Source organism: Littorina saxatilis, linkage group LG15 (assembly GCF_037325665.1).
Source record: "Littorina saxatilis isolate snail1 linkage group LG15, US_GU_Lsax_2.0, whole genome shotgun sequence".
Classification (NCBI taxonomy): domain Eukaryota; kingdom Metazoa; phylum Mollusca; class Gastropoda; order Littorinimorpha; family Littorinidae; genus Littorina; species Littorina saxatilis.
The window spans coordinates 65,425-85,838 of NC_090259.1; the positions used below are offsets into that span (position 1 = coordinate 65,425).

General features: G+C 41.7%; 1 protein-coding gene across 1 annotated transcript; it reads right to left on the reverse strand.

The window, feature by feature from the left end:
• Positions 1-8,026: 8,026 nt before the first annotated feature.
• On the reverse strand, positions 8,027-19,346 carry LOC138948157 (fibropellin-1-like). Its single transcript, XM_070319659.1, has 5 exons — positions 19,258-19,346; positions 17,719-17,916; positions 14,951-15,073; positions 9,499-9,635; positions 8,027-8,960 (listed from the first exon to the last, which is right to left on the reverse strand). Exons 1-5 carry the CDS (start codon positions 19,307-19,309, stop codon positions 8,793-8,795), a joined length of 678 nt encoding a protein of 225 aa, XP_070175760.1. The 5' UTR covers positions 19,310-19,346; the 3' UTR covers positions 8,027-8,792.
• Positions 19,347-20,414: the final 1,068 nt, after the last annotated feature.

Consider the following 20,414-nt stretch of genomic DNA (forward strand, 5'->3'; position numbering starts at 1 on the left):
GGCGGAGCAGCCGCTAGATTGCCACTTTTAAAGTCTTAGGTATGACCCGGCCGGGGTTCGAACCCACGACCTCCCGATCACGGGGCGGACGCCTTACCACTAGGCCAACCGTGCCGTTTTTCCTCTGAACAGTCAAAAGCCATCGTTAGAGTTCTTGTGAACCACAGCCGTTTGTTTCGTGCATAGTCAGAGGTACTTAATAACGTGCTATTGCAGATAAGCTCACAGCGAGTCGCATTCAAACTACTAACTGACGACTGCATTGTGAAACAGGGAAACTGGATCACACGGGTTCACGATGGCTCAGGGGTAAGATAAATCACGCAAAAATAAATTCTTTGAAAATTGCTCTCTCTTTACAGAGGGCACCTATGATGTTCTCAAGCGGTGAGTGTTTAAATGAAAGGGTGTTTGTACTGTGTGTAAAAGCCTGACAGTATCTGTGATGGTTTACGGGAGGCTTACTGTGCCTTTAACACAGTCTATAGTCTGAAACGAGATCATCAAAGTTACCGTGTTGATCTCATGCCGCCGTAGACGATAGTGTTTGTAAGCGCCAAAAAAGGGATGTGGCAAGTTATATGTAATGCCAGTTACCGAACCTTTAAATGCTAGGTGCCCAAATACAACATAATCAACAAATCTTTCTTCTATCTAAAATCATCTGTTGAAGAAAGGAGAATTACTGCCTCAAGCAGAATTGGCTTTGTTGATCCCAAGTCAGCACGCAATTTGTAAAGAAAATCCAGCTTTTCACGATGTTTTGTCTCACATTGCCAAATGCTCACCAGATTGTTATTGTTCAGGCTCTTTCTTCAGATGTGTATGTACACAAACAGATGACTATAAAAGGTATGCTATTGCAAGGTATTGATTAATTACTGTGAATGAAGGACACCCATGGTTGTCCTCACAAGCAAATAGTGACTGATGAGCAAGAAATTCCTGCAGCATACTACCAGGTGCAATCTGTAACACCAAAGTCCAGTTCAAAAATAATCTGAATATGAAAAGCATTACAATAATACCGACTACAATAACATGTATATGGAGGGTCGTAACTTAATCAGGCACGCGCAGACGCGCAATATGATACGAAGAGCAAAACAGCTGCACAATATCGGTACAATGATATGACTAATTTTCTTGTTTGAAGAAACACTTTTATCTATTTGTTTGGTTTCTTCAGAACAAGAACTTTTTTGCAATAGTTTTGATAAAACTGTGTGAAGAGGCAAATCCAAAACCAGAAATCACTCTTGGACTTAACTTTTCTCTGTATACCCAGCCTGTTTCTCCGCAATGAAATCAGAATGAAAACACCACGGACTTGTCATAGAAGAGTGTAAAAGAGCGGATGCATGCCTTAATAAAGGTATAAAGCCAACATAGGAGCCCCTCCCTTGTGTGATTTTGACCCCTCCCGCACATAACGTCTTCTTTGAGGTTTTCATATCACATGAACATTTCACACAAAAAGAATGATTACGTTATTACGTTAATTGAACAGGTTCCACATCAGTTCACATGTGTCAACGTGACGCAAATTAAGACGGCCGTGTTGGTACTTTAGCATTTCAATCAGAGTTGCTTTTGCACCATGTCAAGTTTACTCTGAAAATGTGATCTGAATGAAGACAAATAGATATGCAAATTAGGTCTTATGTTGGCATGCTTCGCAAATACCAGCTCGACCCGTCTTGGTTTACGGGTTTCGGCTAACTAGGTGTTAGTTTTGAATGTCTTTAGTTTTAATTTTCTACGAATACTGACTCCATGTTTTCAGTGTCAGTCTTTCAGTCCCAGGCAAAGCGATTGACTACATTGTTTTTTATATTGCTTGATGCGACTTGTTTAATTCTATGTTTAGTTCACAAGCAACTATCAGAAAACGTTATGAAAAACTGTATGTATAATCTCAATGGCAATCCCCACAGAGATACTTAACCAAAAAGACTATTTTAACACGAGGCAATCCCCCGGACTTCTACTCTGTTGCATACCTAGCTGTGCCAATTAAACTCTATGTCAACCTAGTTATAACAGAGCCCCAATATCCTACCAATCCTGTCTTTTCCTACATTCTTACTCCCTGGCTTATTGTGCGTTACGACACCCACTTTGCTTAATTTACATTTGCGTCCACAACACCAAAGCCTTAATACAGATGGGTGTTTTCTGTTTTGGATTGCAGTCATTGTACGTCTCCTCAGTGTCACTTTGAGTCCCCACTGAGCAATGTTTTAGCTTTCTGAGAGTAGCTGGGCTTCCAGAGCTACCATTAGGCGTTGTTCCCGAGCACGCCTCCTTCGCTCCAGCACCATGTTGAGGCTGCAGAGAAACGGGTTCAGCGCCGAGTTGAGCGGCAAAACAATGATGGCCATCACCACGTTCACCTCGCCAGGGACCGCGACATCCCCGGAAGACAGCAGACCAAGCAAGCCAATCGGGAACCAGCACAGGAAGTCCGTCACGGCGATGGTGATGAGGCGACAGGCGATGTTAACATCTTGTTCTTTACGTGAAGAGTCCGATCCCAGGCTCATCCTGCTGGACTGGATGGAGGTGTAGATGAAGACCTGTCCCACTGCCATCTGCACGAACAGCACAAAGTTGAGCACGATCATCACGCCAAAGGAATAGCTGCGCCCCAAAAAGTCGTTCCTTGTGATGGGCAGCGGGATGCAGATGCCTGTCTGGCTGTAGAACTGCCAATGTGACGTGGCGGGAAGCAGAGGGACGGCCGCCACTCCCACGCCCAGCAGCCATATTGCTGCACACACCACGTGAGACGCCTTGTTGCTGAAGTGGAACCCGCTGAAAGAAAAGCGTAGAGCCAAAACCTGTCCAGTGTGATGAAACACACGATGAAGGCAGACACCTCGCAGGACAGGAGAGAAAGGAAGCCAGCGGCTTTACAGGCGGCACTGTGCCTCCAGGTGTTGTCCTCCCACAGGTAAGAACCCCGGTAGAGATAATCCGCCAAACCGATGATTCCCAGGTACACCCCCATGACAAAATCCGAAACACAAAGATGGGAGACCAGCGTACCGAAGCCAGACTTTCTGCTTTGTTTCCAAATGAACAACCTGATAACTAAACTTCCCAAATTCCCAAGCAGTGTTATCGCAGAGAACAAAGACAGCAAAACACGATAGAGATCTGATCGTAAGAGCGAATCGCATGATGAAACCTCGTTCAAAGGTGCCAAACAGTACTTTGGATTAAATCTCAGAGGTAAGGCCAAAGGACAGCACAGTTTGTAATTCTCTGCATACACTCGTTCAAATTGTTCAAGCTTTCTCAGCAGATCCACATGAAAAAGGTTAACCGGACTTCCACTAATGTCAAGCACATCTAGCTTTGCTAGGAACGTAAAGGTTCCTTTGATTCGCTCAATTCCATTGTTTGAGAAGTTAAGGGTTTTTAAATTCGTCGTTGACGCAAATATGTCCACTGTTATTTCTTTCATGTAGATACGAGATAAATCGATAGTGCTAGAAGTGGGAAATCCACAGAAAGATTAGACGTAGTGGAGGGTTGTGATGTCAAAGGATTACCTGGCACGTACAATTCTCTGAGATTTGGGAAGAGAGTCAGGTCATCTTTGCTAACAGACACTAAGTGGTTGTCACTAAGGTCCAGGCTTTGCAGGTTGGGGAATGTGACGTTGCTAAAGTCAGTCAGACCACACCTAGCAACAGTGAGATGGACCAGCATATCATTGTGCGCCAGGAGTTGCAAGCTAAGACCGCTCTCACCAGCGTCCAGGTAACGAAGGTCGGGAAATGTGTGCACTGGAAAGGCGTGAGGACACTTGAAGGCAAACCCAAAGCACGTGCAGTTCGTAGGACAGTGGATGTGACAGTACTGCTCGTCGTCTTGCAGCGGGCAGTGATAAAGCCCGTCACACACGTGGTCGGCATGCAGACAGATCCTGGAGTCTCTACACCTGTAGAATCCCGGACAGGTATATAATAGGTGTAGCACCCATCCTCGTCCTCATGGCCGGGACAATCGTTGATACCGTTGCACCTCAGGAAGACTGGCATGCAGTAGCCTCCCTTTCTTCTTGGGCTGGAAAAGTAAGCTGAAGCAGAGAATGTGTGTCTCTTACTGAAGTTATTTAGTGGATGAATACGATTGCGAGTTAGGTACCAATGTCTTGAATTTATGGCAGAATTTTCCAAAGAAAATTGTACGCGTTGCTTGATGTTTCCGGTAGAACACCGCGTATCAGTCACGCACGTTGGAACCAGGCACTCATGACTTATGAAAGACATTTTCTTCACTTTTTCACACACTAAAACACCACTCTTCAGGTGACTCTGCAGCAAATGCTGTAATCCCTGTCTGTCACAGATATCATATTCATCAACATCCAGCAATAGTGATGCTCTGCTATATAACTAAAACTTTATCAGTCACAAAGATATTCTCATCCGTCCACGACGCGAGACCATGCCTTGACTGACTAAATGCAAGTTTTCCCACCAAATTTCTCCTCTTCCCGCACATTTTGGTGACCTAGTTAGTCTCAGACAAAACCAAACATGTGGGCTGGGGGAGCGAAATGCGGCACGCTCACAGTGCCGTTATGTATCTGGACTTATACTGGTCAACCTGAAGCCAACGGTCACATTCGTAATTAACGACCACAAACTATATCTTTTGTTCAAAATAAGGGTGTCTGACAAGTCAGTTTCAACTTGTTAGATTCACAGACTTTACATTTGGCTTATTATGGCAAAGACAATGGTCAATATATTTTCTTTAGTCGGTTTGTGTAACCAGGGTTCTACTGTTCTAAAAGCCGGCTAGACTGACCTACTCGTCTTGAAAACGGTACCGACCTTGATACCTTGTGAACTGTAAAACCAAGACACAGAGCTACATAGTGGCGCCAATGTTTTTGATGAAACATTAGAAAGCAGTGACACATTTAACTCTGTAGATGGTCCAAGTTCTTGGCATCCGATTGTTGGTGCGAGTTGCCACGCTGGTTCTCCACCAAGAGCGAGGGTATTTCTACTCTTCAGTCTACAACACGAAGTCAAGTTGACCGGTTGCGTCAGTGTATGGCACTGCATAATTTTGACCATGTGCTCAGTTGTATTACACAGTGTACAAATGCGCGAGCGCATGCGACGGTGTGTGCGTGTGTGTGTATGTATGTGTGTGTGTGTGTGCATGTAATCTGCACTCAGCGGATTTATTGCTTGTGTCAATAAATCATTGTCACTAATAATGCTTCCAAATAACCGTCAAAAATAAAGGTGAATATCACACACAAAAGCAACACACACACACACACACACACACACACACACACACACACACACACACACACACACACACACACACACACACACACACACACACACATAACAGGAATTTACAGAGGTTCACAAGAAAGGCACACACCAAGGAGAGGTATGCAGTCTGCTGTTGGCTTGTTTAATCAAGCGGAATGCCTTGGCCACTGCATCCACCAGACTAGGTAACTTGAGACCTGTCGGTCACTGAAAATAGGCTCCGCCTAGACCCATGGGTATTCCGGCCTGTTGGACCTCGGCCTTTAAACGTCGTTTTTGTTGTCATTTTCAGCACATTAACAACACAAAGCGCAGCAAACCGACACATTTTTAGATTCAAGAAAAAATACATTAATATCCCTTTTGTCAATCTTGTTTTCCAAATAAAGTGCTACTTTTTATATATTTTGGAATGACAGTTCCTTACGTGATTTTGTATACATCATGTTGACTGAAACAAAGACAATCCGATACAATTTTCAAAGAAAGACCTTCAAAAATGTGGTTGCCACAATGCCATCGTTTATTTAAACTAAGATATGACCTAATCAAAAAAGTATATTATAAATTACACCTCTGTTCATCCATGATATCGCATGGTATCTTATCGAGACAGGGTGAATGAATATGATGACGTGACTCGACTGACGTCATCGCATTTATTCACACCTTCATCGATACCAACAATGAACACTTCGTTCTGTTCCCACCGCTTCTCTCTGTTCCTGCTAATTGCAACGGCATCACAGAAGACTGTATTGTTTCTATACATGGGCTTAGCTTCTTCAGTTCCAGTTGAGCACGAGGAGATAGTGTGTTGTCCAATAGTCAGGGTTAGTATTTCTAAGTTGATTAAGCATGAAATAGTCATTTGCGACATACGGCGTACACATGTTGTTCATAGAGAATACTACATGGCTTGCTGTGTCGTACCAGATTTACACGAGTTGTTTTTTTAAATAGTGAACTGCGAGCGAAAGCGAGCTGTTCACTATTTGAAAAAGCAACGAGTGTAAATCTGGTACGACACAGCAAGCCATGTAGTATTCTGTTTATCCTACATTATATACTTCTGTGCCAGATCTAACTAAAAGTCACCGACAGCGCTATTGCCTTTGGATCAACCCGCTTTAGAACTTCAAACCACTTTACTCAATTTGACATTCATTCCTCCGCCATGACACACACTCTCAAACTAGGACAAAGTAGTTCGCCTTTGTTAACACTGTTAAGTTTAATATTGAACATTGATTAAATAAATTCGAACAACGAAATGATGGTCACTTCAAAATATACCAGATAAAAAGAAAAGCAGTGGCCACAGGATAAAAGAAACCAAAAGGAACAACAACAGCAAAGCATATCCTTCCGCGATAGGATGACAGTCAAGTCGGAGCCAGGCGAGTCGACAGCTTTCAGATGGTCACTTCTCGGTTTGGTGACTGGACAAATATTGGTTGATGTTGATGGTACCAACGTGCACAGGCCTTGCAAACAGTGTTGTTAGCGTTTGCTGGGATGTGATTGTGGCAGTGGCAGTGGAGACGGCTGGAGTTGAAGTGGCCGTGCGAATCCAATGTGTCGTCTGCCGACACTGGCGACAGCTCCGAGACCGGTGCAGTGCCGTTTAGCATCAGACTGAAGCCACGGTGTTCCTCTTGGGAAATGCTGCTTAACGTTGTTGTGCCCAGATAGCTGCATTATTTTGGTCGGAGGAACGTTATTCTCGGAAAGTTTCTGCACTAGGAACTGGCGTGCAGAGTGGTTGGTGTAGATCTACCTCGGGTTGATGATCCCAGCTTTTCTTCACATGTCGCCCTGGCTTTGGTTGTGGATTGTCTTTCGCAAAATTGGAGATATTCTCTGCCATTACTGTCTTCATGCAAGGACACGTCTCCTCACTGCATGTGCCTGTGAGGTGTCACGCTGCGCAGACCAAAGTTGACTGTGTTTTGCCACCACAGAGTATTCAGGATTACTTCTGGATCTGCGACTCCGAGCTGTTTTGTCTGCCACAGCTTGTCAACATCTTCATCTTTCAGCGGTTGAGCCCTGTTAGGTAAGTTGCCACAACCTTCCTATTTAACAATCTTCTGCTTTGTCTTCACGACTTCTCTCAGTTACAAGTGCAAATTCGGGGCCGTCTATAACGGGTGCACAGTACTTTTTAGACTTCAACTGTCGATGGATGCTGCTGAGAAGGCCCCTCAGCGTGGGGATGGTTCATACTCTTTGCCATCCGGTTTTTTCAAACTCATGAAAAGAGAGCAGAGAATTTTGCATAATTTTTGTGGTTGGATGGTGCTAATGTTTCTTTTGTCCCCGTGTTTCGCCATAAACGTCGATAGGCGACGTATATCGTAAACCGTTTTTCGGAGAGTGTTCTTGTTCTTGTTTGTCTGAACGAATGAGTCTATTGGAGAAAAATCATAAATCATGGATGACTCGCTTTTTTCTTCATCGACTTCGTCATTCGCGTCATCGCCAAACATGTCTTCGAACAGCTCATCACTCAAAAATTCTTTCAGTGTTGACAAATCGGTTTCGTGGCAGTTGCCATTTTGTTGCAAAAGTAGTTCTTCATGAATATGTAATTACTAATTTACATAGCATGACCTTCCGGTTGACCTCATTTACATGATATACACACGTGTGATTTGAACGATTTTTATCTCACGGGTATCTCTCTCACGTATGTAGGATAATTACTATTCCTAAGCTTTATCTTCAGCGTCAGCAAATCAGTTAGTCGAATGTTAGTTCTTCAGAAGGCATGTGTAGGTGGCCTACATTTTCAAAAGTTGATCTTCAAGCATTGCACGCCAGTGAGCCTACTGTACGTTCTACGGGAAGCACGTGCATTGATTTTGTCCTAGTTACACACTCAAAAGTTGATCTGCAGCATCGGTAAACCGGTGAGCCTACTGGAAGTTCTTCGGGAAGCAAGAGCATGTGACATAGTTACACTCTCAAAAGTTGATCTGCAGCATCAGTAAACCGGTGAGCCTACTGAACGTTCTTCGGGAAGCAAGAGCATGTGACCTAGTTACACTCTCAAAAGTTGATCTGCAGCATCCGTAAACCGGTGAGCCTACTGAAAGTTCTTCGGGAAGCAAGATTATTTGACCTAGTTACACTCTCAAAAGTTGATCTGCAGCATCGGTAAACCAGTGAGCTCACTGAAAGTTCTTCGGGAAGCAAGAGCATGTGACCTAGCTAGTTACACTCTGAAAAGTTGATCTGCAGCATCGGTAAACCGGTGAGCCTACTGAACGTTCTTCGGGAAGCAAGAGCATGTGACCTAGTTACACTCTCAAAAGTTGATCTGCAGCATCGGTAAACCGGTGAGCTTACTGAAAGTTCTTCGGGAAGCAAGAGCATGTGACCTAGTTACACTCTTAAAAGTTGATCTGCAGCATCGGTAAACCGGTGAGCCTACTGAAGGTCTTCGGGAAGCAAGAGCATGTGACCTAGTTATCAAAAGTTGATCTTCAGCATCGGCAGGCCCGGTACCGTCAGCTGCAGACGCTGTCTTTGTTGCTGCGATGGCCGAGGGGCTGGTTTACTGTTTTCTCCTTGTTGAATTTCATCTGTATGGTCACAAGGTTGAGCTTTGGATTGTTTGGGCTGCTTTTGGTGTAACATCTGAACACAAAGTCACGTGTACGACCATTAACATTCAAAAAGGTAGCAATGAGGTGATTTGTGAAGCAGTTTTATTGTCGCAGTCTCCACCTTGTCAAAGAAACGCACACAAAATGATACCCACGTACTCACGAATTCACAAATCCAAAAATAAATAGACTGCCAACGTTCCAAAATTCAAACTAAAAAATAACCAAGAAGGTATGCAATTATATTTATAACAAAACAAGAGATTACGTTCACTGATCTTCGACCCAGCGGTCTTTTTTGAGCGGATAGACAGACAATCACTTATAATTATAAGAGAAATTAAACTGTTATGACAACTTAAAAAATATAACGTTCTAATAACGTACCTGTCTTGCACGAATTTACACACACACACACACACACACACAAACACACACACACACACACACACACACACACACACACACACACTTCACACACACACACACACACACTTCACACACACACACACACACTTCACACACACACACACACACACACACACACACACACACACACACACACATACGTGGTGCAATTTATCGGAACAAAGTCGTCGCGGCCTCCATTGCACATTGTCGAAGACGAAAACGTTGAGGACAAAGACGACAAGAATAACTCCAACAACTAGAGCTCCAGCAAAGAATATCCAATATACGTTCAGATCTGCAGATAGACAAAACACACACACACACACACACACACACACACACACACACACACACACACACACATACACACACACACACACACACACACACACACACACACACACACACACACACACACACACACACACACCCACATGCGGAAGACTCAGTATTCGCTGGCAGGGCATGCAGAGTAGCCGGAATTCGAACTAATTTAAACCATAGGAGTGTGATTAAAGTGTGTTGGCATCATTTCATGTAAAGGAAAAAATCCCATTCATATAATATCGACAGAATTCCATGAATATTGGTTAAACAAACCTTCTGTGGTAAAGTAAAAGCGTGGGTTTCTAGACAGTCGTGCTCGAAGTGTTTTTTTTAGTCCTCCCTACTACTGTTCATTTGTCACCTTTAAAGGGAATTAAACTCTGGCACTGTTGTTACAGAGAAATCTCTTCCAGCGTGTTTGTGAGTGCACAAGCAACGTTTACAGCTGGTTGTTACATTTGAGAGCGTGGAAATATAAGCTGCTTCGGCGTATGCCCTGCGACAAGAAAGGTGAAGGAAAAATAACCATCAACATAAAGCCAGAGCGAGAAGAAATGCTTCACTTTGAGAATCAATATCAGCAATATTTACATAGACAGGCAGCTACACCACAAAAACATATTCATTCACAATCATTTCAAAATATGTGTTCTCAATTGACATTACCTCATTACAAATTGCTCAAACCATGAAGGAGAAAGGTTTCTTCGTTCATTTGCCTGTATTTGTTTCGTTTTCGTCATTCCAACGTGAGAACAGTGCTTCATGGTCTTTTTGAATTCGGCGAACAAAATGTCTTTCATTTTTTTAAATAAGGGGGGCCTTGAACGGGCGACAGGGGGTATATATATGGTCACGGCTCAGAAATGGCGTCGAACTCCACCCTTACCCCATTTAAACGCCCCACACGCTCAGTTGTGGTTTATTCTACCTTTGAAAGTACTGACACGGGGTGCAGATTTGAATAAAGTTACTATTCTGGTAGAAACCGAAAGGTTTGATGACTTTGTTTTCGAGCAAGGCGCAATAGTAGAGTGAATTTACGTCGATTTTTGGGCCGGAAGTTGGGACACTTTTTTACTTGGTGTTGAAACGTCGTATTTGTGCGTACTACACACACTGCTTGGATAAGAACTTGATGGAGAGGGAAAGAGAAGGTGTTAGTTATTGTTTACATACTGCACGATAACCTGTACCTCACCCCAACAGTCGGCTGAGATCAAGTTTAGATCCAACGGTGAGTATGTTACTTTTCGTGTTTGGAGTCACGTAGGCAGTTTTAGCTTTTGCCGCGCTTTTAATAATGATGACAGACGTTGAACTAAGCGATAAACTTGGACAAGAAAGAACAATCTACTACTTAAAACAAAAAATATGCACAAACACAGAAGACAAAACAATGAAAATAAGTCTTAAGTTCGTTGTTGTGTACTTTCGTGTTACCGCGAAAAGTAACAACGTAAATCAAAGTTGTTTATCGACATGTTCCTGACTTCCAACGATGGAAACAACTGTTCTATCGTCTGCTACAAAGTTGCATTGACTGTCTCGAACTCAGAACTCAGTGTGGCATGGAGGAGATGGACGTAAACGGCCAAGATAAAAACCACTGGTTTTTCGTTGTATGTAACGTACTCACCTGCAGTTTGAAACACTGTTATTTTCACTAAATAACAACTTACTTCCTTTTTTTTTCATCTGAAAGTTAGAAGTGTTATTGTGATTTGTTTTGATAAAATTTGCATTTTTTAGGACAAAGATTTTTCTTTATTTTGATTTTTAAAGACATATGTTTGAGACGATTCAACCAATTTCCCAAGTTATTCAGCGTTCATGTCATTGCATGTGTTTTTTCTGGCCTTTTCTATAGTCTTTCCATACAGTTCACCTTGTGCTTTGTTTTCATGCCAATTTAATTAAATAAATTACAGGAAAAAGAAATATATGTTTTTTTACATTGAGTGCGTTACTCACACCACTCGCACATCGTGAGAGGTAACACACTCCAATCGTTTGTAGAGTTATCTTGAAAATTATTTAAATCTTGCTGGAACAAAGTAAGGAATGAATCAAGTAAACAGAAAATGATGTCTGCGTTTATTGTTTTGAATTAGAGTGGGTTTTTTTAGGAACAGTGTTGAGTGTGTTACTCACACCACTCGCACATCGTGAGAGGTAACACACTCCAATCGTTTGTAGAGTTATCTTGAAAATTATTTAAATCTTGCTGGAACAAAGTAAGGAATGAATCAAGTAAACAGAAAATGATGTCTGCGTTTATTGTTTTGAATTAGAGTGGGTTTTTTTAGGAACAGTGTTGAGTGTGTTACTCACACCACTCGCACATCGTGAGAGGTAACACACTCCAATCGTTTGTAGAGTTATCTTGAAAATTATTTAAATCTTGCTGGAACAAAGTAAGGAATGAATCAAGTAAACAGAAAATGATGTCTGCGTTTATTGTTTTGAATTAGAGGGTTTTTTTTAGGAACAGTGTTGAGTGTGTTACTCACACCACTCGCACATCGTGAGAGGTAACACACTCCAATCGTTTGTAGAGTTATCTTGAAAATTATTTAAATCTTGCTGGAACAAAGTAAGGAATGAATCAAGTAAACAGAAAATGATGTCTGCGTTTATTGTTTGAATTAGAGGTTTTTTTTTAGGAACAGTGTTGAGTGTGTTACTCACACCACTCGCACTTCGTGAGAGGTAACACACTCCAATAGTTTGTACAGTTATCTTGAAAATTATTTAAATCTTGCTGGAACAAAGTAAGGAATGAATCAAGTAAACAGAAAAGGATGTCTGCGTTTATTGTTTGAATTAGAGGTTTTTTTTGGAACAGTGTTGAGTGTGTTACTCACACCACTCGCACATCGTGAGAGGTAACACACTCCAATAGTTTGTACAGTTATCTTGAAAATTATTTAAATCTTGCTGGAACAAAGTAAGGAATGAATCAAGTAAACAGAAAAGGATGTCTGCGTTTATTGTTTTGAATTAGAGTGTTTTTTTGACTCACATGCGAAGCAAAAGTGAGTATGTACTCACCCGAGTCGTCCGTCCGTCCGTCCGTCCGGAAAACTTTAACGTTGGATATTTCTTGGACACTATTCAGTCTATCAGTACCAAATTTGGCAAGATGGTGTATGATGACAAGGCCCCAAAAAACATACATAGCATCTTGACCTTGCGTCAAGGTCAAGGTCGCAGGGGCCATAAATGTTGTCTAAAAAACAGCTATTTTTCACATTTTTCCCATTTTCTCTGAAGTTTTTGAGATTGAATACCTCACCTATATATGATATATAGGGCAAAGTAAACCCCATCTTTTGATACCAGTTTGGTTTACCTTGCTTCAAGGTCAAGGTCACAGGAGCTCTTCAAAGTTGGATTGTATACATATCTTGAAGTGACCTTGACCCTGAACTATGGAAGATAACTGTTTCAAACTTAAAAGCACATGTTATGCTTTCCTCATGAGACACATTTGGTCACATATGATCAAGGTCAAGGTCACTTTGACCCTTATGAAATGTGACCAAAATAAGGCAGTGAACCACTAAAAGTGACCATATCTCATGGTAGAAAGAGCCAATAAGCACCATTGTACTTCCTATGTCTTGAATTAACAGCTTTGTGTTGCATGACCTTGGATGACCTTGACCTTGAGTCAAGGTCACATGTATTTAGGTAGGAAAAATGTGTAAAGCAGTTCTTAGTGTATGATGTCATTGCTAGGTTTAGTTATTTGACCTTGACCCTGAAGGTCAAGGTCATGTAAAGGTCAAGGTCAAGCATGTGAGTCGTATGGGCTTTGCCCTTCTTGTTACAATTTACTTTGAAGGATTGGTAATTTTCAGTTCTTTGAGTACTTGTTTGATCGTTGTTTTGTTTATTGGTGTTCATGTAACACACACACTTGCCTAGGGTACCGAGATATGCAGATTATTGCTGTCGGAATGTGTCAACAATAGTTTCAATAGTTGTGTAGCAACCATGGTGTCATTCTTACAATTAATTTCACAATTAACTGAATGCACTGAATATGAACAACGTTTTGTTCATGTTATGACAGTGTTTTGTAACACACTCATTGGCGAATAAACAGCATTTTTCTTGATAACTTCAAAATCCGCCTTCAACCTGAAGATTTTTTGGGGGGTTTATCAAGATTTTTGTACAGTGTATTGTTTTCATTACCAAGTTGGTGGATATATGCTTTATACCTTACAAAATAATGTGAAGTAAGACTTTTTTGGTGAAATGTAACACACTCAGTGTCAAAAGTGAGAAAATCTTCTCTGTATTGTGAATTGGAGCATGGTAGAAGTCATAAGACATCATTGTTAGGTTGTTATGGTTTTGCTCTTTCATTTTTCATTCTTTTGCATGCATTTTTCATGTGAATATCTTGACAGTGTCCTAAAGTTTGATTTTTTTGGTGAAATGTAACACACTCATTGGAAACTTTTAGGAATGACTTGACAGATAACTGATAATGGGAATAACGGGTCCGGTATCATTGATGCATTTCAACTCTTTACTATTATGTACTTGTTTCTCTTCCCATTACATGTATTTCTAAGGTTGTGTGTGTAAAATAAATAGGAATTTAGCAGTTTTGAATGTCTGTGTTGTGAGACACAGAAAGTTGATTTTTGTTTGAATACATTTTCACATCTTGTTCTGATTTGATTTTTTTTGCAGACTGTCCGTATGAAGTGTGTGGAACTAAGAATTGATTGACTGCTGAAACAGTAATCTTTTCAGTTCTTTGAGTACTTGTTTGATCGTTGTTTTGTTTATTGGTGTTCATGTAACATACACACATTCCTAGGGTACCTAGATATGCAGATTATTGCTGTCGGGGAATGCCACTTTTCACAAATGAAGATCAAGGTAGATACTAACTAATGCAGTTAACTTTTATTGTGTAATAGGTTTACTGTTAACTGTATATTAGAAAACAATGTGTGACACGGTGTTATGTAACACACTCCAGTTAAAATTTAAAATGCAATTCATTCCGCAGTAATTGATGAAAATACATTGTTACTGCCCAGACACAACTAAACACATAAACAGTTTTGCTGGACCCCAAAATGGAAAGTAATCCAAGAGTTTGTATTTGTGACTCAAGTGTCCCACAAATTGGACACCTTTTCTGAGCCATGACCATATATGTATATGTCAAAGAGCACGGCATTATTTCATTTCGTCGCCGACTTTAGCCTCAAAGATCAAGATTGAAACAAAAAAGGGTAGAAATATACCAACCAGTTTCACAGCGGTATCCGCCATATCCGGATCGACAAGCACACATGAACATAGATCCTGCGTCGCTCACCAGACACACTCCCCCGTGCTGGCAGCGAGTATTGTCACAGGGATTTTGTTTTCCTGAAATCCCCACACACAAAATCACACACAAAAAACATTGAAGCAAAATATCACACACACACACACACACGCGCACGCTTGTACACACGCACACACACACACACGCACGCACACACGCACGTACGAACATACACACACACACACACACACACACGCGCGCGCGCGCGCACGCACGCTTGTACGCATACACGCGCACTTGCACGTACACACACACATGTACACACACGCGCGCACGCACGCACACGCAAACACACACGTAATACATACATAAACACACGTATAAAAACACATAGACACACACACACACACACACAAACTCACTACACAAACTCACACATACATACACACAAACACACACACACACACACACACACACACACACACACACACACACGCGTACATACACACACACACACACACACATGTACACACACACACACACACTTACACACACGTGGTACAATTAATTAAAACAAAGTCGTCGCGGCCTCCATTGCAAATTGTGGAAGACGAACACTTTAAGGAAGAAGAAGAAGGGAGCTAACACCAACAGCTACAGCTCTAGCGAAGAATATCCAATAAAGACGTACAGAGAGACACACTCACACAGACACACAGACCCACGCACACAGACAGACATACCCCCCGCCCACACACACACACACACACACACACACACACAAACACACACACGCACACGCACGCATCTGGCATCATTTGCAGTGGAAAAACAGCTAGGTCCCTGCCAGACGAGTTTTACATGACCTCATTCACATGAACTGTGGTGAACGATATTGTTATGTCATGAGTGGTATCTCACACGTATATAAATATTTAGGATAAATAACTTTTATAAAAGATAGTTTTTATGTAAGTACAATGATAACTGAGGAGAGACATAAACAGAAACGGAAGTGTTTGGCCCTTATTATTTATACGATAATGTATACATCTTGAGTATGGGGTATCACACGTTTGAAAAGCAAAACACATTGGATTTTTGATTTGAGACACCTTGTTTCAATCCGTTCTTTGTTACTGCTTTCTAACAACAACAAAAAGTTAAATTTGAGACACGTTAATTGTTAAAGGCACAGTGCGCCTCCCGTAAGCCATCACAGATACTGTCAGGCTTTTACACACAGTACAAACACCCTTCCATTTGAACGCTCACCAAACGGGAACATCCTAGGTGCCCTACGTAAAGAGCGAGCAAGTTTCAAAGAAATAATTTTGCGGATTGTGTCAGAGACAATCGGACCGTGGTGCGTTTTGGCGCTAGACCTAACTTTAAAATCTAAATAATAAATTGACAGCTTGTAACACAAACATTCTTAAATCATGAAAGAATTCTTTATTCATCAAGACAAGATCAGTACAATTCGAAGTTTTGAAAGGTTGAAAAAAGAAACGCCCGGAAGCAGGGTCACGCAAGGTCGTGGTTCTCGTAGCAGACGACTGTTTATGTCTTTCGCCAGTTCCTCTGAACAGTCAAAAGCCATCGCGAGAGTTCTTGTAAACCACAGCCGTTTGTTTTGTGCATAGTCAGAGGCACATAATAACGTGCTATTGCAGATAAGCTCACAGCGAGTCGCATTCAAATTACTAACTGACGACTGCATTGTGATAAACGGAAACTTGGATCACACGGGTTCACGATGGCTCAGGGGTAAGATAAACCACGCAAAAATAAATTCTTTGAAAATTGCTCGCTCTTTACGGGAGGGCACCTAGGATGTTCTCAATTGGTGAGTGTTTAAATGAAAGGGTGTTTGTACTGTGTGTAAAAGCCTGACAGTATCTGTGATGGTTTAAGGGAGGCGCACTGTGCCTTTAAGATGTTTTGTTTGTTTGTTTCGTTCATGGGCTGAAACTCCCACGGCTTTTACGTGTATAACCGTTTTTACACCGCCATTTAGGCAGCCATACGCGGCTTTCGGGGGAAGTTAAGATGTTGTTGAAAATTAAAAAAAGTTACGATTAAAATCTCACAAACCCAGAAATTCTAAAGTAGTTGTATTTGGCGCATCTTCCACCGGGCCTATTTGTATATAATTGCAGTTTATCCCCTCATTAACTCGTTCTTTTTTGACATGATCACCAATCATTTTAAAATAACTCGTATGAATTGCAAGTATTTATTTCAGCTGTGCAATTAGCGCTTCTGGGGTGATAACGCGAGACAACTCCTGTGATCTTGCCGCGAGGTGGCGCCAGTTACCATCCGAAAGAAAGAAGGGGCATAACCTCACCAGAACCGACCATTGTCTGTTTACCGTATAAAATGCACGACTTACACACGAACTGTTACCAAACCGATATGCTATTTGGGACCAATGCAAGTTGTTTTTCTTTTTCGTGTGACCTTGCCGCGAGGTGGCGCCAGTTACCAGCCGAAAGAAAGAGAGGGCATAACCTCACCAGAACCGCCCATTAAACTTTGCCGTCAAAATTCAGTTTTCACGCTTGTTCTCTCGACTGTATAATAAAGAAAAGGCTTAATTTGCTTTTTAAGAGCAAATAGGTGTATAAGCTTTGCTTGTTGTGGTCCATTTGTTAAACTGATTGTATGCGGCATTGTTATCTGTAATTTTCTGAATAAATTGATCAAACCAAAAAGCTTCATAAAAACAATATGGACGTACCTGCACACTTATTCCACAGATCACAAACGCCTGTCTCGGGGTTAAAGGTCAAAGGTGAAGGACAGCTGAACCGCTGACCCCGCTCCTGGCCCAGTGTACACTGGTAATACTCCTCACAGGTGTGAGGGCTGTAAAACTTGATGCACGTGCGAGGCGGAGTCAGGTCTGGGCATCGTACCTGAGCCCGAACCGTCGTCACTGAAAAGAAAGAAGAAAATAATCCAAATTTAACAAAGAGACTGCCAACGTTCCGAAATTCAGAATCAAAAATCAAGGTAGGTATGCATATCAATCCAATTACCTACCATTCTTGTTTGTTGATAACGAAAGAACGAATTAAAGAGAAAGGCCGAATAAGAAAGCATGAAGGATTAAAAAAAAAAATTTAAAAACGCAGAAGTAGAGTTTTTTTTAAAATTTTGACAGAGAAGGAGGGCGGGGATGTAGCTCAGTCGGTAGCGCGCTGGATTTGTATCCAGTTAGCCGCTGTCAGCGTGAGTTCGTCCCCACTTTCGGCGAGAGATTTATTTCTCAGAGTCAACTTTGTGTGCAGACTCTCCTCGGTGTCCGAACACCCCCGTGTGTACACGCAAGCACAAAACCAAGTGCGCACGGAAAAGATCCTGTAATCCATGTCAGAGTTCGGTGGGTTATAGAAACACGAAAATACCCAGCATGCTTCCTCCGAAAGCGGCGTATGGCTGCCTAAATGGCGGGGTAAAAACGGTCATACGCGTAAAAGCCGTGGGAGTTTCAGCCCATGAACGAACAAACAAACAAACAAAAGACAGAGAAGGATTTCTTTTTGGTCTTTCTTTGTAACCTGCTAACAATGTCTACATCTATAGGTTCTGAAGGTATACATGCACATCTCGAACCCCCGCGTTAAAGGCATTTCAACCTGCAGATGCCAAAACTACATAATGAGTTCTACCTTCCAGGGGAAATCCCACTACACTTAATTACCTTACTGGCGAGGGTGGAGGGAGAAAAGGGATGGAGGTTAGGGCAGGGAGAGGAGGGGCTGTCCTACTTGTTGTTACCACAGTCACCAGTCTTAATATCTGCGGGATAGATGATTTGATTGCCTAAACAGTGCATGCGAAACATAACATATACAGGAAGTGCCGATGTCCGACTGACTGGACCTGGCATCGTTCCACAAGGGCATTCCGCGGGGTCTCATGTAACGTGTTTATCCCATTCAAACAGCACAGACTAGCTACGGAACAGCGATTGTCCGCTGAGGGGGGTCATGGACCCTCTAAAAAAAAAGAAAATGGGGGTCCCATGGCCCTCTAGGTGGACCACCAACACACACACACACACACACACACACACACACACTCCCGCGCGCACGCACTCACGCACACACACATGCATTCACGCACGCACACACACAAACACAGACACAAACACACACACACACACACACACACACGAACACACACACACACACACACACACACACACACATACACACACACACACACAAACACCGGACTTGTGCAGTGGGGAGATGAAGGGTTGAGTGCTTACCTGACAACAAACAGACCACACTGAAGAGGCTTTGGATTGTCGGATGAGCCATTTTCTGGAGTCTGTCTGGGCAGATCTGAGACACACACAGTTAATTGCATACAACTTACCTAACGCCACGACCATAGTTATGTGTACCGTTAAAAAAGAAGTGCGGATGTGTAATTAAGCTTCTTGTCTTCTTTGTTCTGCTAATCACCTGGTTAAGGTCAATCTCATCATACATGGGCACAGAATAAGATGTGGTCAATCAAATGTACTAATCTAACGGAAAAAAATGTCAAAACGAAGTTGATCCGAACGTGCTGATTTTAGATGTTTCAATTTTACGGTGATAAAAAATGATTCAAATTAAGTTTCTGTCTACTTTTTACATTTAGTCAAGTTTTGACTAAATGTTTCAACATAGAGGGGGAATCGAGACGAGGGTCGTGGTGTATGTGTGTGTGCGTGTGTGTGTGTGTGTGTGTGTGTGTGTGTGTGTGTGTGTGTGTGTGTGTGTGTGTGTGTGTGTGTGTGTGTGTGTGCGTGTGTGTGTGTGTGTGTGTCTGTCTGTCTGTGCGTGTGTGTGTGAAGAGCGATTCAGAGTAAACTACTGGACCGATCTTTATGTAATTTTACATGAGAGTTCCTGGGTATGATATCCCCAGAAGTTTTTCATTTTTTTTGATAAATGTCTTTGATGACGTCATATCCGGCTTTTTGTAAAAGTTGAGTCGGCACTGTCACACCCTCATTTTTCAATAAAAATTGATTGAAATTTTGGCAAAGCAATCTTCGACGAAGCCGGCCGGACTTGGAGGCTGAAAAATTAATGAATGACTTTGGTCATTAAAAATCTGAAAATTGTAATTAACATTATTTTTTATAAAATGATCCAAAATTCATATTATTTTTCATTATTTTCTGATTCCAGAAACATATAAGTATGTTATATTCGGATTAAAATCAAGCTTTGAAAATTAAAAATATAAAAAAATTATGATTAAATAAATTTCCGAAATCGATTTCAAAACAATTTCATCTTATTCCTTGTCGGTTCCTGATTCCAAAAACATATAGATATATGTTTGGATTAAAAACACGCTCAGAAAGTTTAATTTTGATCATAATTTTTATATCTTTAATTTTCAGAGATTGTTTTTAATCCAAATATA